This window comes from Mya arenaria, chromosome 14, assembly GCF_026914265.1.
Source record: "Mya arenaria isolate MELC-2E11 chromosome 14, ASM2691426v1".
Classification (NCBI taxonomy): Eukaryota; Metazoa; Mollusca; class Bivalvia; order Myida; family Myidae; genus Mya; species Mya arenaria.
The window spans coordinates 16,548,338-16,574,027 of NC_069135.1; the positions used below are offsets into that span (position 1 = coordinate 16,548,338).

At 36.8% G+C, this 25,690-nt stretch overlaps 1 protein-coding gene across 1 annotated transcript; it reads right to left on the reverse strand.

Annotated features, from left to right (window-relative positions):
- Positions 1-242: 242 nt before the first annotated feature.
- LOC128215876 (uncharacterized) lies at positions 243-21,110 on the reverse strand. Its single transcript, XM_052922486.1, has 11 exons — positions 20,908-21,110; positions 20,007-20,099; positions 19,675-19,793; positions 19,216-19,326; positions 17,344-17,516; positions 12,492-12,643; positions 11,351-11,500; positions 5,016-5,108; positions 4,522-4,640; positions 4,099-4,209; positions 243-862 (listed from the first exon to the last, which is right to left on the reverse strand). The coding sequence occupies exons 1-11, from the start codon at positions 21,038-21,040 to the stop codon at positions 686-688; spliced, it is 1,431 nt and encodes a 476-aa protein (XP_052778446.1). The 5' UTR covers positions 21,041-21,110; the 3' UTR covers positions 243-685.
- Between the last annotated feature and the right edge of the window lie 4,580 nt (positions 21,111-25,690).

Sequence of the window (25,690 nt, forward strand, 5' to 3'; positions counted from 1 at the left end):
TAAAATTCATGTTTACTGACGGACAGACGCACGTACGGACGGACTGACGGACGCTCGAACAAACTGTTTGGCAAACAAACACCAAAAAGCAAAATATACCCCTTAAGTTAGTTGAAGGGAAAACATAATAACTTATTTAGCTACTAGTATATGTGTATTAATGACTTTAAACAACATGAACACCTTGGAAATAAAAACAGGGCGAATCGATATTTGTCCGGTTAATAACGAGAACAACTATGCATTATCACTACATTTTTATTTTAATCACCTATTTACAGTTTTACCGCGTGACAATACCAAAAATCATGGTATTCTTGTGACAATACTGGAAACATGGTATTCTCGTGACAATACTGAAATCATGGTATTCTGGTGACAATACTGGAAACATGGTATTATTTTGACAGTACTGAATCATGGTAATCCCATGACAGTACTGAAAACATAAACAATACGTCTATCATGTGAATATATATGTCAAATTATTTAACACAATGCTGCTCGGATAGTCTAAAATCTAAAAACGTTTCTTTGAATCTAAACCACTCTAAAAAAGTACATCTAAATAACCAAATATAGCCGTGTTATAGAAAACAAGTCATTCTGAATATCCGGAACTGAAATTTCTACACAGAACGCTGCAATGGCATATCACTGCACAGATATTGAACACAGATATAATCTACATGTCTGTTTCTGGCCGGGCTTTCGCCCAAGCCGCGATATTCGGGAGCAAGGCTACGCGCTCGTACAATGCATTCAAAAGGGTGCTACCCTCAAACGGGTCTTGTCCTTCTTTGCCCATCCATTTCTTGAAGTTGAACATTGTGTTGTAGATGGCCAGGTCAGCCACGGTTACCTGAAGCAAATATCATGTTGCACCTATATCTTACAAATGAGGATTATGTAGAATAATTTGTTTATGAAATAAAGCATTATGAACTTTTTCACAATTCGGATCTTGATCTAACAAACTTCGCAGTCGTTGTTCTCATTACCTTATTGTCAACATAGAAGCCGTTACAGTCGTTGTTCTTATTACATTCTCGCGACCATGGAAGCCTTTTAAGTCGTTGTTCTCCCTACCTTTCCGTCCAAATAGAAGCCTTTACAATCGTGTTTTCCTTTCCTTATCGCCAATGTAGAAGCCTTTGAAGTCTTTGTTCCAATTATCTTATCGCTAACATCGAAGCCTTCCCCATTGTTGTTCTCATTACCTGACCACCAACATAGAACCCTTTGAAGGCGTTGTTTTCCTTTTCTTACCACCAATATAGAAACCTTTGAAGGCGTTGTTCCCCATAACTTGTCACCAACATAGAAACCTTTGCCATCGTTGTTCTCCTATCTTATCATTAACATAAAAGCATTAGCCGTCGTTTTTCGCATCACCTAATCACCAACATAGAAACCTTTGTTGGCGTTGTTCTCTTTACCTTATCACCAACATAGAAACCTTTGTAGGCGTTGTTCTCTTTACCTTATCACCAACATAGAAACCTTTGTAGGCGTTGTTCTCTTTACCTTATCACCAACATAGAAACCTTTGTAGGCGTTGTTCACTTTATCTTATCACCAACATAGAAACCTTTGTAGGCGTTGTTCTCTTCATCTTATCACCAACATAGAAACCTTTGTAGGCATTGTTCTCTTTACCTTATCACCAACATAGAAACCTTTGTAGGCGTTGTTCTCTTCATCTTATCACCAACATAGAAACCTTTGTAGGCATTGTTCTCTTTACCTTATCACCAACATAGAAACCTTTGTAGGCGTTGTTCTCTTTACCTTATCACCAACATAGAAACCTTTGTAGGCGTTGTTCTCTTTATCTTATCACCAACATAGAAACCTTTGTAGGCGTTGTTCACCAACATAGAAACCCTTTACCTTATCACCAACATAGAAACCTTTGTAGGCGTTGTTTTCTTCACCTTATCACCAACATAGAAACCTTTGTAGGCGTTGTTCTCTTCACCTTATCACCAACATAGAAAACTTTGTAGGCGTTGTTCTCTTTATCTTATCACCAACATAGAAACCTTTTGTAGACGTTGTTCACTTTACCTTATCACCAACATAGAAACCTTTGTAGGCGTTGTTCTCTTTACCTTATCACCAACATAGAAACCCTTTGTAGACGTTGTTCTCTTTACCTTATCACCAACATAGAAACCTTTGTAGGTGTTGTTCTCTTTACCTTATCACCAACATAGAAACCCTTTGTAGACGTTGTTCTCTTTACCTTATCACCAACATAGAAACCTTTGTAGGCATTGTTCTCTTTATCTTATCACCAACATAGAAACCTTTGTAGGCGTTGTTCTCTTTACCTTATCACCAACATAGAAACCCTTTGTAGACGTTGTTCTCTTTACCTTATCACCAACATAGAAACCTTTGTAGGTGTTGTTCTCTTTACCTTATCACCAACATAGAAACCCTTTCTAGGCGTTGTTCTCTTTACCTTATCACCAACATAGAAACCTTTGTAGGTGTTGTTCTCTTTACCTTATCACCAACATAGAAACCTTTGTAGGTGTTGTTCTCTTTATCTTATCACCAACATAGAAACCTTTGTAGTCGTTGTTTTCTTTATCTTATCACCAACATATAAACCTTTGTAGGCGTTGTTCTCTTTACCTTATCACCAACATAGAAACCTTTGTAGGCGTTGTTCTCTTTACCTTATCACCAACATAGAAACCTTTGTAGGCGTTGTTCTCTTCACCTTATCACCAACATAGAAACCTTTGTAGGCGTTGTTCTCTTTACCTTATCACCAACATAGAAACCTTTGTAGACGTTGTTCTCTTTATCTTATCACCAACATAGAAACCTTTGTAGGCGTTGTTCTCTTTATCTTATCACCAACATAGAAACCTTTGTAGGCGTTGTTCTTGTAACCTTGTCGACAACATAGAAACCTTTGATGTCGTTCTTCCCATTATCTTATCGCCAACATAGAATCCTTTGTAGTCATTGTTTTCCTTACCTTGTCGCCAACATAGAAGCATTTGTAGTCGTTGTTCTCTTTACCTTATCGCCAACGTAGAAGCCTTTGTAGTCGTTGTTCTCATTATCTTATCGCCGACAAAGAAGCCTTTGTAAGCGTTGTTTTCCTTATCTTGTCGCCAACATAGAAAACGTTGAAGTCGTTGTTCTCATTACCTTGTCGCCAACATAGAAGCATTTGTAGTCGTTGTTCTCTTTACCTTGTCGCCAACATAGAAGCATTTGTAGTCGTTGTTCTCTTTACCTTATCACCAACATAGAAACCTTTGTAGGCGTTGTTCTCATTACCTTGTCGCCAACATAGAAGCCTTTGTAGGCGTTGTTCTCATTATCTTTTCGCCAATATAGAAGCCTTTGTAGTCATTATTCTCATTATCTCATCACCAACACAGAAGCTTTTATAGTCGTTGTTCTCCTTACCTTATTACCATTATAGAATCCTTTGTCGTCAATGGTTTCCTAACCTTATCACCAACATAGAAGCCTTTGAAATCGTTGTTCTCATTACCTTATAGCCAACATAGAAGCCTTTGCAGTCGTTGGTTTCCTTACCTTATAGCCAACATAGAAGTCTTTGTAGGCGTTGTTCTCATTACCGTATCGCCAAGATGGAAGCCTGTGTATGCATTGTTCTCATTACCTTATCGCCAAGATAGAAGCCTTTGTATGCGTTTTTCTCATTACCTTATCGCCAAGATAGAAGCCTTTGTATGCGTTTTTCTCATTACCTTATCGCCAAGATAGAAGCCTTTGTAGGCGTTGTTCTCATTACCTTATCGCCAAGATAGAAGCCTTTGTAGGCGTTGTTCTCATTACCTTATCGCCAAGATTGAAGTCTTTGTAGGCGTTGTTCTCATTACCTTATCGCCAAGATAGAAGTCTTTGTAGGCGTTGTTCTCATTACCTTATCGCCAAGATTGAAGTCTTTGTAGGCGTTGTTCTCATTACCTTATCACCAAGATGGAATTCTTTGTAGGCGTTGTTCTCATTACCTTATCGCCAACATTGAAGCCTTTGTCGTCATTGGTGTTCTTACCTTATCGCCAACATTGAAGACTTCGTAGGCGTTTGTGTCCTTACCTTATCGCCAACATAGAAGCCTTTTCCGTCGTTGTTTTCCATAAGGCGTTTCTCCATCAACTTTATATAGGGCGGCATACCCGTCTCCTTGAACTCCTTCATTTTTTCCACCTGTAGGCGAGATATGTGTTACCGAGATCACATTGGTCAAATCCTGTTATCCTTACATCTTTATAACGCTAAAATATATATCTTACTTTTTTCTGACCCTCTTTTACATGTTTTAAAGCATCATCTTTAGTTTGTATCCGCGACATTTCGTTATGAGCTTTATCTCATACAATACCGATCACAAACCCTGCCTCAAATAATGCCAGGAGTCAGAGATTTCAAGTTATACGCAAAAAACAACCATTTTATACAAAACAATCTTGTGTAAACTAAATTACAAAGTCTTTAATAGATGTTCAAGAAATTCAGAACCTTTTTGTCTTGGTCTTGCTCGTAGTACATCTTCATCAAATGTTTAACCGTGATCTCTGTAAATATCTCCAGCAGCTCTTCTATAACCAGGGCCTCCATGTTGTTCGAACCCATCAGATCTGTGTGTGAGGGAGATGGGGGATGTCAACAATGGTAAACGGTAAAAGGTAAACTCTAGCACCAAAAAACAAACACAAACCACACACAGCGGTTTATTTATATGTATAGAACACAGTTCATACTGATTAACATGGAGAATATTTGTAATATATATCTGTTGCCTTTTTTCAAAAGAAAATTCATACAAAGTAGAAACGCGAAACTAGACGTGTTTGATTTAGATAAAGATCTGATTATTTTCTATGTGAGCTATTCAGATAAAACATTTTCTGAGCATATGACATATGGTCGGATTCACTAACAAGTTTGCGGAAAAGATTTATATAATACTTCCAGATGCACTGAAGATCTAAGTGATCTAATAATGAACATACCGAATTCCCGTGCGAGGTAGCGTACGATTGCCATGGACTGGCAGAACTTCTTTCCGTCGACTTCCAGGACTGGCACAGCGTTCAGGGGCATTTCTGGAATGAAGTGAATATAGCGGTATATGTTCGTTATAAATCGACCAAATTGTGTGACGGTCGTTCGATTGATCAATCAATAAGTTATAAAATATCCAAACCCACCCCTACCCACCGTCCATCCATCCATCCATTCATCCAGATACACAGTGTTACCATCATGGACAGCATCAACTACATCTATATCACATTACACAGGCCAGCGACATATGAAGGAATAATTCAACAAGGAAAATGTTAATTTAGTTATATGCACTTTATGTGTTAAAATACAGAACATGATGTGGTCTCTATAAAGGATACATGGTTCGTGTTAAAGCTTAAGTTAAAACTGCAATAATTATTTGAACACGGCATTGTTTCGAAGAAAGAACACGCACTGTGTATTTCTTCATAATATGACCTGTATATAATGCCATCAGAAAAACATTGATTATAAGATATTATATTAGAAACCCAAGTATGTACAAGTTTATCAAACAAATGTTATCAAAAAGCGCAAGTATACAAGTAGCTTAGGAAAATTTATAAATCAAGCGTTTATGTTGAGAAATTCTTTAATAAATAACATCGTTTAGATATTTCAAGTATAATGACATTTGTAAATAGCCTCTCATAATACTTCATTACTATATTTAATATATATCTCAGTTTGATTTTGATATGTATCTTGTTTCCCTTTTTTGATACCTTATTTTTTGTTCTTTAATTTAAATCACTTATACCATACTCTTTCTTTATATTTAGGCCAAGCATCGTTGTGACCACACTGAATATTTATATGTGTGTTTATATTTTCTATATTAAGAAACTGTTAAATAACATGTTTACGACAATAAACATTTCTGTCTGTCTGTCTGTCTGTTTATTGCAGCTGAATAGCATCTACAGACATCTAAAATCAAACAACTAATTTGCATTTATTAATCTATAATATAACATGTGGTAGTGCATGGATTTTTTCAGTATTTTGGGAATATGACTTATACCCGTGAGATTGGGAATTATCGCGTTGATTTTGGCAGAATTGGGAAATTGGAAAAGTAATAACAAAGGATATCATTTATATAATACTATAATAAAAACATTTGTATTTTCAACATCATATGCACTGATCTGTTAGCACCTTACATACATGTAGCTTAATCCCTTGTTTTATCTCTCTTCTATAGTCAATTGTTTGATTAACAAGATCTTGGCTCAGAGATTGGTCCACTTGATAATGCATACAATTCTCATCAAAGCATCATAATTGCGAAATGCTTCAAAAAACTTGATTAGATTAGTTTTGTCTTTTTTTTTCAGACAGTATTTTGCAAGATTTTCAGGAACCGATCTAATTCAATAAAAGATATCTTTCGGTAGAGTCTATTTCCCGGTACTATTGTTGTTGTTTTTGGGGAAAAAAGTTTTGCCAATCATAAACTCATTTAAAAACCTTATTTTAAGAACATTAAGTTGTAGTAATGTAATAAAAATAATGCTTAAAAAGGTTTGCCATTTAAATTAACTAAACGTTAAAAGTGTTACAATACGGTAGAAAAGACAACCACCAAAGACAGACAGCTGAGATTTGGGTCTAATGCCAGAAGATTTTCATTTATTGTAGCGCTTTAGAGCGTGTGCCAATTTACTATATTTACCGCGTCCCTTTCTCCAACACTATTTATATGTATTTATATGAGACACTGTCATATTCAATATTAAAAGCACTCACATTAATACCAAATACTTCATAAAAATATTTTTTAGAGTCAATTTAATGGGCTTATTTTTCTCTTAAATTGTAAACTGCTGTCTACTGTAAATGATGACTAACAGACGGAATGGAATGTGTATTATCAATTTCTTTCATTTCTTCCAATTTCCAAATAGATAGATTTGTTTGCATTTGTCAAAAAGCAAATAAATTATTTTTTGTAAAAGTTCAACAACATGTTTCATTTTTGAATTTATCAAAAAATGCATCATTATAACTAATAAAGACTTGGTCATTAAACCTGAGTTGTATACTTTCAAATTGACTTTAGTTCTGTCATTTGCAGATATTGCCAATGAAGGTCAATGTTATGTTTGTAAAACATATAGGTGAGGCATGACAAAGAACAGCATTGTCTATTGGTTATATTATTTCCCTTCTGCACCGAATGATTTACTGTCACCTTTAAGGTGGTGGTGTTAGAAGTTTATAGTGAGCACATTGAAGGGTCCCAGAGTGACAGTTCGACCACCGCGCACCTATCCTGGGCAGACTAACAGGCGGTTAACCAGTACTAGGTGCCTTCACCTCTGCAAAGAAACGACTACTTAAAATTCTCTACATGCTAGGGGCAGTGGTACAGAGTGAATGGTCGTAGAAAGGATTTCACAACCAATCACAACAGAAGCGACTATTTCTGTATATGCCAGAGGCAGTGGTACAGAGCGAATGGTCGTAGATAGGATTTCATAACCAATCACAACAGAAGCGACTACTTCTATACATGTCAGGGGCAGTGGTACAGTGCGAATGGTCGTAGAAAGTATTTCATAACCAATCACAACAGAAGCGACTACTTCTGTACATGCTAGCGGCAGTGTGAATGGTCGTAGAAAGGATTTCATAACTAATCACAACAGAAGCGACTACTTCTGTACATGCCAGGGGCAGTGGTACAGAGCGAATGGTCGTAGAAAGGAGTACATAACCAATCACAATAGAAGCGAATACTTCTGTACATGCCAGGGGCAGAGGTACAGAGCGAATGGTCGAAGAAAGAATTTCATAACCAATCACAACCGAAGTGACCTGGTCCGCCTGGGAATAGAACCCTGGTTGTCCGATTCACAGTCCAACGGTCCACCTTTAAATTATTAATCCTTTTTTTAAACACAATCTGAAGAACTCTTAAATTGTTAGATGCTCTCTGATTGAATAAAAAATATAGTTCAACCAAAAAAAATCTACCTTTCACTTTGACTCGGATGTAACACCAATCGCTTGCATATAAGGGAAATATCTGTTTTGTTTACATTTTCACCGTCATTTATCTCTTTTTTTCTTTTGAATTTTTTGGAACTACAGATTGGGAATTTTATCGGAAAATTGGAAAAAAAGATACTTTTTGCCATTGGAAACATGACCGAATACTGGCTATAAATATTGCCGTAAAAAACTGTTTAAATTGCTATATACAGTAGAAACTCACTAAACCGGACAAGGTGATAAGAACTCTGGAATATAGACTGAAATACTATCCAACCATTAGACTCATGGTATTTGAATTTTAGGGTGTTTTAAGTAAAACAAACAAGCTAAAAACAGACTGATTTTTAGCTAAAGAACTTCAGTGAACACGTTGTATTTTACCGTTTTGGATGTGTTCGCTGAAGAGAACGCCGTATCCAAACCCTACTAGAATTCGTGACATTTTTATGTCACGCTGTTATTTCACTTGTATGCATTGTACATACAAAATAGCTGTACCCTCAGGTAAATGAAGTAAAGTGTAGTTCACAAACACATTTTCAACACCAAAAAACGCTTTAAAGATAGTTGAATTAGCATTTTAATAAATCCTTTTACAAGCATTCCTTAACTAGGTCATAGTTGTGTTCAAATTTAATCATGTGACACCAAGATTTTCAGAAAATACCCATGTGACCTTCATTTGACCTCGCAAATGTAGTGTTTATTTTGCTGTTATTTTTTCTATTTCGAATAATTGGTTAATAACTAATACCAAATTTGGAATTAATCAATTGTTTTTACTTATCAAAAGGTATTTTCAGCCTTACTGCAATTGGATTCAACTAAATGAACAATGTGATTCCGACACTATAAATAGAATCCATCGACGTCATCATGGTCATGTGATTGCATTGCATCATCACACTCAATTGATTCTGGTTGACTTTACTATGGGAGTTATGCCATAACTTTAATGTGTTGTAAACATCAAAAAAATAAATATCAACATTAAAGTTATGGAAGCCAGAACTATCTGATTTTATGACAGTGTTTACACTGATCTGTCATTTCATCTGTCAAAGTTTTTTATAATTTTTAAATAACTTGCTTTGACTAATATTTACAAGATTATCATGTCTCTAATAGTGTTCAGAAATTCTAAATCAACATTGAAGCTTATAAATTTAAAAGTTGCCTGGGGGTGGTTATTCATACTGTTTTTCAAAATAACGAATTAATAAAATGTTTGAAATATTTTATTTGTTCATAACTTATTTAATATAACAAAAAGATGACTGCATTTTGTTTTATTTCAAATCATGATCACTCATAGAGCAAGACTTGAGGAAGTATAGTGATATAGCCCCAGGTGTTTGTCTGACTTTCTCCTACCCAAGAGGGCATGTGTTTGAATCCCAAGTTGGAAAACACAATTCAAAGGTCAGTTGATGTATCCTGATTGCAGGCAAAGAGAAACACTCTATGATGGGCACCTGTAAAATAGAAGATACATAATCTTTACTATTATCCATAAAACGTGAAAGTTGTTAGTAAAATAAAAAAAGAAATGGTCCAACATTTTTTTCAAATACAATTCTTGATAATATTTCTTGTAAAAGTACACATTTATCTTCAGAGATAAAAAAACATTACAGTGCAAATTTGTTTTTTAAAAGCCATTTCTCATATTCAAATGAAATGTCTGCATTGACAGTGATATTTTGTATTAAGATTACATATATTGGTAAAATATCGGTAGTTTGCAAGAAGCAGTAGCAAGTATTTTTTTATTTCATACTATGTTAATAATGTTATAATGGCAATTGCATCTGTTTTTGAAAGATTGGGTCTAATAACACTAAAAAATATAATAATAATCCTACTCCCCGATTACTGTTTGCATAGTTTTTGCAATAGTTGGTTTAATCATACGCTGAGATATACCCAATGCTTTTCAGTGCTGCAACACTGCATCTCAGATGACAGAGCATTTCTTTCAAAAGATTGCCTGCAATGAAAAACTTAATAAATCATATCAATAACAAACAAAGAGGATACTGTTATTGACAATAGGTCTACCTATTTGTAATGACAAATATCATTTGTATACTGGTTAGTATATAGAATTGTATATTAAAACATATTTGAGTGTGTAAACTTACATACCTTAAGGAAACAGTTCAAATAATATTCGCTAACTAAACTCTTTCTTAAATTTGTACTTTCGGGGTTTTCAATCGAATAGAACAAAGAATTAACGAACGTAATAGTACATTTACCATTTGGGATGTGATTATTTAACATGTTAACACCATAACAATTATTATACACAATACAAGCGATAAGAAATGAATATAGTTGGTATCGAAATGTGTCATAACCTGAAAACATTGCAATGTGACACAGGAAACAGCTGTTTAAACGGGTCAAACCATGCCGTAGCAACCGTAGTCGACAAAACGTTACCACCCACTGTATTTATCAAAATAAATAGTAAATGTCTATTTTGATTATTCGAAAAGCGAAGCAGATGAAATCACTATTTGCGACTTTTTAGTATACTCACATCTACGATTTGTTTACATTTTTGTCCGATCCTTCCCCATTTTGAAGAGTAATTACGTACGAAAGCGTTAATAAAACGGTCGCAGAAATCTTCGCATTCAGCTTCGTACGAAGTGATCGCTTGCTTAACACGCATTCATAAAAAAATAGTCATGCATGACGAAAGTTGGCTCTTGAAATAACCAAACTGTCAATAGATGATAACAACGACACGATTTTAAAACCAGGCAGCTCTCCCTGTATATTTTTCTGCACATTTACAGAGGCACCGTCCCTCAGCACTTTCATTGCTTTGATTTGTCCGGTTTCCGGAATTCCGGGGTTCCGGTTTTGTAGAGATTTTTTTTTACATTGAAAATAGAAGGGGAAAACCGGGACTCTAAAAACAGTCCGGTATCCCGAGGATTCCGGTTTTGTGGAGTTCCGGTTTAGTGAGTCTCTACTGTATATATATATATAGATAGAATGAGAGATCATGACGATATACTCCGACGGTATACATGTAGTTGTTATTTGATTCTAGAGTAGCTTACTTCTTATTAAGCAATTATTCGCAGTATAAGAAGATCATAACGTAGGCAATATCATAGGGACCTGGTTATATATGTACCAATAAAATAATTGCAATACCTTTACGGGAAGACGGCCGATACGTCACCTAGCTACTTTATAACATTCCATGTCAAAATCTAGGACATTACACTACAACTTACAAAATGTGTCTCACCTAGTTTCTTTGTCGGCCATTCAGTCAGCCCGTTAATGCGAATGTCCTCGAAATCTTGACCCGCCTGCTTCATGATCAGCCTGGCCAGCTCGGCGGCTCCTCGGACTTCGAAATAGTATAGTTTGTAGGACGGCATGGTTGCGATGTTTCACTGTCAATAGCCACGCGAGTTGTGTGTTTAAATAAAGAAGTGATTCAGTGTAGATCTGGAGTGTGTGAGTCATGTCGCTTATTTTATCGATAGTGTACCCGAATAAGAGCATGTATTGACCACATGTATAACTTTGTTTAACCAAAATCTATTTATATCACGATTTTTCAACTTCAAAAATTCAACAATTTCAAACTAAAATTGACATGGTAAAAATATTGAATTTGAAATTAATCTTCATAAATATGCCCTTTTAAGTATTTATGTGAGATGGTGAGGAGAAGGATGCATTCACTGGCGATGGCCCTGTCCCTTAAGATGCGAAAAAGGCGCTGTGTGTGACAAGGCAAGGAGCAAGAACGCTCTCCCCCCTAGTCAACCTAAATGGCCGTCAACAAGTATTCTGATTTCTTTACTATGGCAGACTCGAGACGTCCAGCATCCCAGCAAAAAGTAGCGAACGCGAGAGAATCCTCGCGGCCACAATTTTGAAATGATCTCGGTCTAAATTCAAGTTTCTACGAAAATATTATTGCCTACTGTTAAACACATATTTATTTATGTCATATGCACAAAAAATGTTCAGATATCATAAAACACTTATGTGTCGATTGTTTATCAAGTATCCCGATATCTGTAAATCTGGGGCAAATCTAACAGGTTGTGTACATTATAAAACGGTATTCGTGATCCAGAAAATATTTCTGTGAAAATAACGACTCTTATGACAAAATCAATCCAGTTTAGATCACTGTCGGGTATATATTGAACACTTGTCATTTTTTATTAAAAATCGATGCATAATATTACTTAATATTCTTGCGCACATTGTTAAATGGTTACAGGGATACATAAGAAATCGCCAATAATATAAAGTATCCCTGATCGCTCATTATTGTAGCTACTGCCCCCCCCGTACGGCTCATCATCCATTGCGCAGTGGCAACGCGTCGTCCTAAACAAGTAAGTATGGGATATTGCGGTCATCACCAGGAAGGGATTCAGGCTCAAGGAAACCCAGTCGAGATTTTTCAAGGTCACCCCTCAGCGGGCTGTTTAAAATGCAGGTGTCCGATGCGGATCCCTCGGCGCCAACGCCCACCTGTAGGAGCTTGTATTGCCGACAACCACTCTCAGCAGGACTGTGGATAAGAAACCCTTGTAAGTGTAGTACCTGGTGCCTTGATGGTAACATGTTTGTCATCGATGGCCCCACAGCCATGGTGATCATCGAACTCGGAATCGGTCTGCCACTAGGCGCCAACCAATACGTGTGCTCACCAACGGTGGCCTGGGTAACCTCTGGAACGAACTCTGAAGTATTGAAGGGACACGGAAGGACTATGCCAGGCTGTGATAACTGTTCCCTGTGGATATATAGCACGGAATGATGGCCAGCTTCAGTCCAGGGGTGCGGAAGCCTGGCTTTCAGCCCTTGGTGATGCAAGGGCCGTTCCTCAGCAACAGCCCCTGAAAAAAATGCCAGGCGCCATCCACATGAACCCTGCGCGGTTCCCGAGCCTGGATGTACGCCATCCTCTCACAGCGACGACAGACAGTCTTTTATATTCCCAAGCGTTCATACGCCCGAGCTACATACTCGTCAAAGAAACGAAAATATGTTGCAAACTACCACATGACTGTCGCACGACACTTCTTTTTATGGTACTAGAAGAATTTTGATGCATGTGATCAAAAGACACGGCTAAATAGCTTTAAGGCAAACATATAAAATATTTTATCACAATTGGATACATCAGATATTGAAAAGTGATTGAAATAAGCATTAAAGCATAAATATTTTCCACCCGATTGGCAGTCAACTTTTCATTTTGCATTTAATGTCTGCGGGACAATTTTAGAAAATATGTGGGAATATTCCATATACGTATGATTAATATTTAGTTGTGTAGCCTTTTGTAAATTTATAAAGGTCTTCCCTCGCCCTATTATGACTGCATTATGGCATTATATTCGTGATGACCTAGAGAATCGGCTATTTAGGTAATAAACCACTGTCTTGTGTCTGTGATTCTTCAAGTTTCTGACAGGTATTCGAGCGAAAATGATGCGATTTTTCAAGCGCAGTGCTTTGCATTGACTAAACAACGACTGCGACTGACCAGCGACCATTCCCAATGAAACAGCGCATACATTTGAAAATAATCGTTTTAGCTGTGTGACTATTATTGCTTAAGAATTCAAGGACAACAAAACGGTTTATTTCAACACAAACTTAGGACAGTTGAAGGAAATGTGTTATTGGTCAGTATTGACATTTCTTACAATCTAAAAAGTTATCCATATACTTTTATGTAATTTGTAAACTCTTATCCCTATAGAAGAGGCATTTGGGCCGCGTCTTATAATAAATTAAGGGAAGTGATGAAACAAAATTTTACTATCATAATGTAACAATAATACCAATTTGTTGTTTTAAATAACATAATGCCTATATAAAAAAACTCTCGGTGAAAACTTAACATTTTGTAAATTAAAATCAAACTTTACATATAAGCAATATATTGTATTATTGGTTGATAAGATTAAGAATTCTCATCACTTGGAAAACTGTTACTTCGTATCCTTACCCCAGTGACCATTGTGACGACCACTAGTACAGTGACCATTTTGACGACCACTAGTACAGTGACCATTGTGACGACCACTAGTACAGTGACCATTGTGCCGACCACTAGTACAGTGACCATTGTGACGACCACTAGTACAGTGACCATTGTGCCGACCACTAGTACAGTGACCATTGTGCCGACCACTAGTACAGTGACCATTGTGCCGACCACTAGTACAGTGACCATTGTGCCGACCACTAGTACAGTGACCATTGTGCCGACCACTAGTACAGTGACCATTGTGTCGACCACTAGTACAGTGACCATTGTGACGACCACTAGTACAGTGACCATTGTGACGACCACTAGTACAGTGACCATTGTGATGACCACTAGTACAGTGCTCAATGAAAGATATCGACATTTCTCAGATTGCAACGCCCATTATCAGATGAATTGCATTAAATATTCATAAATAATTAGATAGTTAAAACAAAATTCAACAAGATCTCAATACTGTTACAAGAAAAAAGTTGATGCATAGCATCAAGTCGGCGCAATGAAATTAGAAGAAAAACGTGCATGCAGATAACCAAAAATAGTTATTATTTCAATGATAATATTTGTTTTTATGTTAGGTGTACATATGCTTGAAGGACATTATAGTTATTAATATTATAATATTGTTACAATAGTTTAAGCCCGGAATTATAGATATTCTGGGGGTTTTCCCAAGCTAATCCTCCGGTTAAAACTAAATTATAAAAAAAATATACATACGTTTCTTCGGAAGAAATATGGTCTAGAACATAGACTTCAATAACAGGAAATTCACCTTTTATTTGTACCGGCATGTTATGTTAATTCCTTGCTTTATATTTGTATATTTTTTGTAACACATTTCACTCATATGAGTATATAGAACGGGGATGAAAAATAATATACATCAAGAGGGAAATGACATTTTCAAAACAAATAATTAAGCTCAAGGTTAAAATTTCAAAACTCGGCATTTTTGCTGTCACCAAGGGAGATTACTGCGTAGGAGGTTTATAAACATAATGGATATTGTAATAGTACCGTGTAACCTTCATCTATTGATATCAATCGGAACACCTCGGCCTGTATCTATCTCGGAGATGGCCGAGTTGTTATTATGATTGAGTTGGTATTTAAAATTAAATTTTTCAAAATGATAAGCAAGGCTATTATAATTTAAGGTTTCATTATCAATTAAAGAGTAAAGTTTTATAAAAAATACAAAAGCTTCATATTTTATCACTAAACTATTAAAAGGATTGTTCTGCAATTTATGAACTAGTCCCTAAGTTGGAATATTTCTAAAGTAATATCAAATATAGTCGGCGCCCTTCTGGGCGCCGACTAATAAATACAGAACTTAAACATTTCCAATCATGCCGAGTTAAGTGCATTATTATACAGCGTATTGGCTCAGCCTCCACGCTTTGGCTCAAGCTCCCTGGCTTTTGGCTCCAGCTCAACCCAGAAAAAGAGTATAAACATGCTTATTCCGGTTAACAGACGGTCATTCTTTCCCGACAAAATAAACGCTTTTATCTTAAATGTAAGCTTCTTGAGTGAAAATCAGCTAAAAATTGGTGAAAATATGCTACTTTCGTTTGTAAACAAGCATGTGTTTGATCGGAGAATCGGTCTTATAACTCCATAAACAATATGTTTACATATTAACCGAAATGCGTGTCAAAGTAAACATATTTATATGGCACTGCATTCCCCGAATTCTCAAATAAACCCTCATAATTGTGATATTAGATCAAATAACGAGTTATACTTACGGTTTACGATGATATACGTTCTTTTGCTCTAGCTCGGAAGTGTCATTGGCTCCTTTTTATACACAGCTCCTAAAAGAGCTGGAGCCACTGTTTCGCAATAGTGTAATATACACGGTGTATTCAGAGAAAATGATAGGAGGGGCGCGCGCGAGCAAATGCCAATTTTCTTTCAATTAATTTTACTTTTACTTTCGGCTAGTTCTCTTATTCAACGTTATGTGTAGCTCGAAGAAAGATAATCCTTAAATGCCTTTTGTGTTCAGACCAACCTGCTTACTGCCCATGAACTGTTGACGACATGGTTACAAAATGAAACTGCTCATGTGCAAACTTATTTTTGAAAGAGTCAAACACACGCACGCACGCACGCACGCACACACGCACTGTGCTATTAGAAATTAACCTTAAATAACATGTTGAATGTTTATTCTGTGCTTTTATAATGCTGTTTTATTTTCACATCGTTGTTTTCTTCAGTCTTTATGGTTTCAAAATATTACTGTTTAAATTTCAGTGAAGAGCCTACCCACATACTAAATCGTGACATTTGATGCCGAGCGCAGTCAAACGTCCCCATGTGGCTACCGTCTCCGTCTCCTGCGTTGACGGAGAACTTTCTTACCTCGACCTAAACAGCGGTAAGGCCCTATCAGCATCCAGTGCGAATGATATCTTATACGTGACGTACCGCGCACTGCATAATGACAAAATTTAATACTTGTTTTAGAACGTGGCCTAGGTAAACTTCATCAACTTGACAATCAGTTCCAATATTGAATAATCTTAATTCCCAAAGTACAAGCTTTAACAAGAGGCTTTTTGCCTCTAATAAATCCACCGATGAACAAACATACAGTCTGGAATGACAGATAGACGGACTGACGGACGCTCGAACAAACATACAGTTTGGAACGACAGATAGACGGACTGACGGACGCTCGAACAGACATACAACAAAAAGCCAAATCTATCCCTTCAGCTGAAGGGAAGAAATTGTAACTTATTCAGCAACATGAGTATTAATGAATTTAAACGCCATCATGCTCACCATTGGAGACAACGAAGTGGGCAAATCAATATTTGTCCGGTTTATAGCGAAAACAACTATGACACTATATCACTACAGTTTTATTTTACCCATCTACAACAGTACTATATCGTGACAAAAAGCATTCTGTTCTCGTGGCAATACTGAAATCATGTATTTTTTTCTTGTGACAATACTGAACACAAAACTAATATTGTGAAAACATAAATCAAAGTATTTAAAATAATGCTGCTCGGATAATCTAAAATCCAGAAACGTTTGAACCACTCTCAAAAATGTGTATTTTCAAAATAAAGCCGTATACTAGAATAGAAATAATTCTGACAAACTGGAATTAACATTTTTTACTCTGTTATGCACAATGGCATATCACTGAACAGATGTTAAACACAGTTAAAGTCTACATGTTTGTTTGTGGCCGGGCCTTCTCCCAAGCCGCGATATTCGGGAGCGAGGCTACGCGCTGATAAAATTCCCCCAGAAGAGGGCTACCTTCAAATGGGTCTTGTCCCTCTTTGCCCATCCAGTGCTTGTAGCTAAACATCGTGTTGTAGAGGGCCAGGTCAGCCACGGTTACCTGAAGCAAATTTTCTAAGCATATATTTCTTGCAAACGCGGAACATGCGGAATAATTCTTTTATAACACATGAGCGGTCATTGAGTAAGCGCGATCGACTATTACGTCGCCTTTAAGTGCAAGGATTGCAAAGATTGGTGGAACATACATGGATCACTGTTAAACAAGAAAACATAAAAAAACTCAACCCGAATTGGTAAGTAAAATAATAAAATAAAGGAACAACATTTGCATTATACCCAAGATAGAGTTATCATACTTGAACATAAAAGCCTTAACAGTTGTCGTTCTCCTTACCTTCCCGCCAAAACAGAAACCTTTGAAGTCGTTGTTCTCCTTACCTTCCCGCCAACACAGAAACCTTTGAAATCGTCGTTCTCCTTACCTTCCCGCCAAAACAGAAACCTTTGAAGTCGTTGTTCTCCTTACCTTCCCGCCAAAACAGAAACCTTTGAAGTCGTTGTTCTCCTTACCTTCCCGCCAACACAGAAACCTTTGAAATCGTCGTTCTCCTTACCTTCCCGCCAAAACAGAAACCTTTGAAGTCGTTGTTCTCCTTACCTTCCCGCCAAAACAGAAACCTTTGAAGTCGTTGTTCTCCTTACCTTCCCGCCAACACAGAAACCTTTGAAATCGTCGTTCTCCTTACCTTCCCGCCAAAACAGAAACCTTTGAAGTCGTTGTTCTCCTTACCTTCCCGCCAAAACAGAAACCTTTGTAGTCGTTCTGCTTACCTTCCCGCCAAAACAGAAACCTTTGAAGTCGTTGTTCTCCTTACCTTCCCGCCAACACAGAAACCTTTGAAATCGTCGTTGTTCTCCTTACCTTCCCGCCAAAACAGAAACCTTTGAAGTCGTTGTTCTCCTTACTTTCCCGCCAACACAAAAACCTTTGAAATCGTTGTTCTCCTAACCTTCCCGCCAACATAGAAACCTTTGTAGTCGTTGTTCTTCTTACCTTCCCGCCAACATGGAAACCTTTGTAGTCGTTGTTCTCCTTACCTTCCCGCCAACATGGAAGCCTTTGTAGTCGTTGTTCTCCTTACCTTCCCGCCAACACAGAAACCTTTGTAGTCGTTGTTCTCCTAACCTTCCCGCCAACACAGAAACCTTTCTAGTCGTTGTTCTCCTTACCTTCCCGCCAACACAGAAACCTTTGTAGTCCTTGTTCTCCTTACCTTCCCGCCAACACAGAAACCCTTGTAGTCCTTGTTCTCCTTACCTTCCCGCCAACACAGAAACCCTTGTAGTCCTTGTTCTCCTTACCTTCTCGCCAACACAGAAACCTTTGAAATCGTTGTTCTCCTTACCTTCCCGCCAACACAGAAACCTTTGTAGTCGTTGTTCTCCTTACCTTCCCGCCAACACAGAAACCTTTGTAGTCGTTGTTCTCCTTACCTTCCCGCCAACACAGAAACCTTTGTAGTCCTTGTTCTCCTTACCTTCCCGCCAACACAGAAACCCTTGTAGTCCTTGTTCTCCTTTGTAGTCGTTGTTCTCCTTACCTTCCCGCCAACACAGAAACCTTTGTAGTCGTTGTTCTCCTTTGTAGTCGTTGTTCTCCTTACCTTCCCGCCAACACAGAAACCTTTGTAGTCGTTGTTCTCCTAACCTTCCCGCCAACACAGAAACCCTTGTAGTCCTTGTTCTCCTTACCTTCCCGCCAACACAGAAACCCTTGTAGTCGTTGTTCTCCTTACCTTATCACCGACATAGAATCCTTTGCCGTCGTTGTTTTCCTTAAGGCGTGATTCAATAAACGTAATGTATGGCGGCATGCCCGTCTCCTTGAACTCCTTCATCAGTTCCACCTGTAGCCGAGTTATGTGTTACTGAGATAATCTTTTGAAAACTTGTTTGAAAAAACCGTACATCCACACAAATCGTGTTATACTTATGAATATTTTTCTGAGACAGAAACGTGTATTTTAGACGCCAGTTCGACTATTCGTTACGAGATTTATCTCAAACAAAACTATTTACCAACACTTTATATACTATGCAAGTTTTGTACGGAGGGGTTTTAAATGCAACGATCGGGAAAGCTCAGAAAAAAAAACTTCTAAAAATTGCAAACAGCAATTTGATAAAGGAAAGCTCAGACAAAGACACTGTCGTGCAAGGTCCTAGACCGTTTAATTGTTTTAAAAATTTCAAACCTTTTTCTGCTGGTCTTGCTCGTAGTAGATCTTCATCAAATGTTTGGTCGTGATCTCTGTAAATACCTCCAGCAGCTCTTCTATGGCCAGGGCCTCCATGTTGCTTGAGCCCATCAGACCTGTGTGTGAGGGAGATGGGGATGTCAACAAGGTTTTACGGTAAAAGGCAAAATCTAGAACCAAAACCAAAGACAAACACTTACCTCATAATTATACTAAGCATTTCGCGTTATGGTCGGATACAAATACACAGATTTATGGAGTTATTTGAAGCACACTTAGTCAAGACAAATAACAACGGTTTAATATTACCAAGTATGAACTGAACGTACCGAATTCCCGCGCGAGGTAGCGTACGATTGCCATGGACTGGCAGATCTTCTTTCCGTCTATCTCAAGGACAGGCATAGCCTTCAGGGGCATTTCTGGAATGTGCAGTATAACTCGACAAATGAGTCAGTCAATCAGCCGGTAAGACGATTTGCCCATTAAGGGAGGAAGGGAGGAACGACCGACATGTGCAAAGCAATATACCCCTCTTCTTTGAAGGGGGGCATAATTCTTAATTATACGAACTTCATGATGATACACTTCTGTCACTATCGGCCTGCCCCCCCCCCCCCCCCTTAAAATCGTCAAAGTTTACTATTTATTTCAATAAAGGATAAAAAAGTTATAAAATACGCCTAAAATGCACCATTTCGGGCTAGAAAATGGTTCCCCCTTCAAACACATTTAACCAAATAATTTCCGTTACTGAGGGAGGGGCATAAGTCAGAGGGGAAAGCCCCTAAGTTACGCCCCCTCTGACGTCGAATCCTGGACGCCCCTGTCTGTTAATTTTAAGACGTGCCAAAGTACAGAATACAATTCTCCTGTATTAAAGCCTGTTTTTATTTAAACAGTGGCTTTTTTCGAAGAAAGAACACTTGATATTTATTAGAAATGTATTTATTACTGTTGTTCTTCCTGATATCTATATCATGCAAAATACATTTCTAATAAATATCAAGTCATAATGAAAACTATTTTATGCCAAAGTAGCTAACTTTTTATTAAGCAAGTGTTTACAGAATTATGAAGAACATAACGTTGGCAGTAAAGTTACCAGGTCAAACCGATAATACATTTAAACTTGAAGGAAGACGATCGATACACCATCTAGCTACTTCAGAATCTTTGAGGTCAAAATTCAGAACATTACGATAAAACTTGCGCAAAAATGTGTCTCACCTGGTTTCTTTTCCAGCCATTTTTCTCCGGCAAGGCGAATGTCCTCGAAATCTTGACCCGCCTGCTTCATTATAAGCCTGGCCAGCTCGGCGGCTCCGCGGGCATCGAAATAGTACAGTTTGTAGGATGGCATGGTTGCGATGTGTCACTGTCAGTAGCCACGCGAGAAGTGTGCTTGAATACAGCTGTAGCCACACGAGTCGTGTGCTTGAATAAAGTAGTACGAGATATGCAGTGTACCTGATTGAGTGCATGTATAAACCCATTGTGAAGTGCACGGTACATGTATTGGTTTAACCAATTTCCACTGTGGGCAAACGGACGTAGGATACAGCTCAATAAATGGTTAGTAAAAGATTAAAATAAGCAGTTACTTTTGAACAGGGTTGTTTTCAATAATTAATAGTGTCGTCTGCTCCTTAACCACCAAAAATGTAGTTTGTGAAAGTGCGGACTATATAAATTGCAAGCTATATTTCTAATAACCGAGGTAGATTTGACAAAGCAAGAAGCAATCATAACGCAATGTCTATTTTAATCATTTAATTTGTTGAACTTAGATTAAGATAATTTTAAAGTAGTATCCCTGCAAATTTTGATAGGCACGTACTAAAGTGCTGACGAGTTAGCTGACGAGTTAGCAATTGAAGAGAGTTGCTGACCATACAGATAAAGAAGGGGAAAAAGTTTTGAAAGGTCAAGACTTATTTTGTTTAATTTATTTTATATACTTTTTATAGTGTACGTATAGACGGATGTTTGTGTATTTTTTTTTGTAAATGGCATTTCATTGAATTGAACTGAGGTATATTTTTTGGCTGGTTTGGTGTAAATATAAGATATTATCACGGATTTAATAACTTATTTAGGTGTTTCATTTACAATTGTTTGAAAGCAATTATTTTAATTTTGATAATTTTAATTAAGAAACTATTTCTCTTTAATTTATTGTATTATAGAAGTTGTTTTGTGAATAACAAGGCAAACATAGGCAAACTCTTGCTAATGAGTAAAGTTTGATTAGTATATATTTCATTTTCTTGGTTGAGAATAGCACAAGCATTCACCCTTTTTATATTTTCATTTTCTAGTATTAAACCCCACACATTTACACGGAGGAAGGCTTCGTGGGGTCTGTTTCTAGAGGATTACTAGATATATAATTAAGTGTTTGTCTATTTTCAGATCTTGATCATTGTCAATAGAAGTTATTAAAGTGCTCAAGACAAATAGAGGCATTCTTATTTATGATCAAGATCGTTAAAAGATCGCGAACCATCTCGATCTGTTGTCATCCTGAACTCGGCCATATTTCTGGATCAAATAGAGGCATTCTTATTTAGTTTCTATGCTGTTTCAATAAATCACCAGCCGTTGCATATTATCTATTGATCGTTCCTCCCGGGTGAGAATCCATTTTTATGTAAATAATTCATATATTATTTTAAAATACTATTTAAAATTTAACAGTGACCCTGAAAAGGATCGTTTTCAATTTAATAATTTAGTATAACAGTCTTAAAATTGTTTATGCCATTATCTAATTACCAACCGGAAACGGATTTAGTGTATCTTTTAAATTCACCCTGAATGATCAACCAATTCCTATTTTATTTCTCTGGTAAATAAATCCTTGGCAAGCCTGACTCATATTGTTACACCATAGGATGGAGTCTTATATACTGGGACTGGTTACATTCTCCATCCTGGTTTGCCTGGTTACACAGCTTGACATTAAATTTATTGTCAATAAAATATTAATTTGTCATTTACCATCATGCTTCAATAAAACTGGAGCGGCCCCTGTGGTGTAACTTATACGACCCTATGTTTTGTGCTCCTCGATAAATCACATTACCGTTGTTATTCAAATATTTGCGACTCGAACCTTGATGCTTGTGAAAAACACCCCATGGTTAACCAAAATATAAGAATACAATACTGTTTAACCAAACTTAAGTTATTTTTTTTTAAAAAACAACAACTTATTTTTGTGTAGAAAAATGATATTTACATTGAATAGCAAGTAGCATATAAGAAACTATGGGAATTAACCCAGACTATCGGAAACCCATCTGTGATTGCATTATCTACTCAATAACAACAACCATTGCTGGTATTGCACCACAACAACAGGCGTAAAGACACCCGAGCATACCTAGAGGTCACAGTGAAACAGTTTTAAAGATACACTCTTACTCCCAAAGATTTACCACAATATATGCAATTGTTTTAATATACCTAAAAACGATGAATAAATGTCAAAAGCAATGATTCTTATAAAGAATACCGTGTTTAACTTGACAGAAATGTGCAGAAACACGGTATTTCTACCTTATGAGACAAAGTAGATCACAGTAAAACTTATAGCACTCACCAATCATTTAATACATTTGCGTTTTCAGCTATTAAATACACAGGTAAAATCTTGTTATCAGTATATATTTACATTCACACTTCATTCCTAAACGATGGTTGTTGTTAATCAATTGCACTTTATTTCTGTATAAAGTGCAATGGCATTTCCCATCGATATCGCGTGCGTTTGTTCGATACTTCTGTCCTGTCATTGGGCGCCATAATACCAAGGGGCGGGGCATATTTACTACGGAACTATTTTTTTCAATGAAATCGTAGTAAATTTTTTGCCAATATTGCCAACATGCAAAACTGTAATCTGCAGTAAAGCAGTTAAAAAAAGATAAGCAACGATAATTTGATTGATTTTAATGTAGATGGTTTCATGATGGATGGAACAGTTGAAGAAACGTTGGTGTTTAAAAAGGCTGTTAAATGTCACGAAAATGCAAAAACAGTAAGTTCAAAATAACCTCTATAACGGGTGCTTGTATGACGTCATGAGTGATGTCATTGAAAAAGTTTTACATTAAGCTCGATTCGGGCCGCAACATAACTCGGCAGCTGCATTTTGTTTCGACGCCATTTTTTGCAGTGTTCATTCGTTTTGAAAGTGTTGTTTTTTCGAAAATTGACTGGATTACTGGGATTATTTACACACAATACCTATTGGGTAATCAATTAATTACCTATTCAGTCCTACTTAAACCATTGTTTGTTTTGATAACTAATTTAAGCCTGAAAATTTGGTAAACATGTTCTTGATAAAATGAACAGCATCTTCAGCATCAGAGAAAACATATTTGAAATTTCTTTGTTCATTGCATACGACGTAATGGAATCATGTCCATATAAGTCGTATATTCTGAATAAAATCGACAGAAATAACTACAGTTCGGAGGAGTTAGTCGTTTTAGACATAATTTAGTGCTTTTAATAGTCAAAACAATTGCAGAAAAAACTATTTAGTAAACACATCAGCTTGCCAGGAAAAGACAACTCAGTAGAAAATATGTAAGTTATATGTGGTTTATTTCATGTTTTGGTATTTGTATGCAGCTACATTATATATGCTAAAATATGTTTTTGTGCAAAAGTTAGCATCGTTGACCAACTTTTGGTCAAAAACCTGGTCGCTCAGCCTTCATTGTTATGATGCGGGCCCTGATAGCGCATATGTAAAACAAAAAACCGGGCATTAACGGCACGTGAATTTACTGAATAATGCACGTTTTCTACCGATAACGCCCGGGTTTTTGCGTTTTAATACACCACGATAACGGACCGAAAACACACATTTTAAGCAATAATACGTATTTATAATATTCTTGACCTTAAAAAGATAGAAAGTAATCATATAAATAAGGAACTATTTTATCTGTGCATTCATTGTGGTATAAAATTAGGTTGCGATAGCTGTTCTAATTTACCCACCGTTGAGAACAACGAGAGAAAGAAAAAAGAGAAAATGCTCTTGAATAATCAATTTATTTTAGCAGAAATGTAGATTTAAATGAATGTAAATATAAGTATTAAAATTCGACATGTTGCATGTTATTGGGGTATGGTATGCAATGGCGCAGTTCAAAATATTGGTGGAGTCCTTCGGACTCCACCCATTTTGAACAGCCCCATTGCATACCATACCCCAATAAAATGCAACATGTCGAATTTTAATCCTTAAATAATATTTTCCAAAAATGCTTAATTTAGTAAGAAGGTAAGTCGAATCGTATGTTTGTTGTACATATGTATGTATTGATTTTGAATATGAGTGTCACTTTAAGTTCATACAGATAAAAAAAACACTAAAAAAACACACAACATGTTTTACTCTTATCCTTCGATATGGACAACATCGAACAGTTTTCCCCCGACTTTTCATAGAGGTAAAAAGCTGTAATCATTATCAGTCTCGTTATTCGAAAGACATCGTTATCGATAAATCCTCAACTTACAAGAATGATAAGAGCTCTTAGCTTCTCTTACTCGAAGGTCAACCACAACCATAACCCTCCTTCTTATATGACTATAAAACAACAGCACAAATAACTTGTCAGAAATGTATTAAGTTTTATTTACCTTTAAGGTTTGGATTAAATGGCGAGGCTCGATGTTATACAAAACAAGCACGAACTCGCAAGCATGAACAACGAACGAAGCAGTCAGGTCAACTGCCAACTTGACGTATTACTGGCGACCGACCCAAAGGGCAAACCAGCAGTTTTTAATAGCCCCCCAATGGGCTTTACAAGTTTGATTATGAAAAAAACTTAAGTTACGTGTTAAGTTAAGTTTAGTTTCCGTCAAGGTGTACTATGGCCAGAACTCACAAGTTAGCATTTAAAAGTTAATTCTACTGTCTGTATTTATATAATTTAATTAAGATTTACCATTTATCTCGACAAAAACTAGACACAAAACC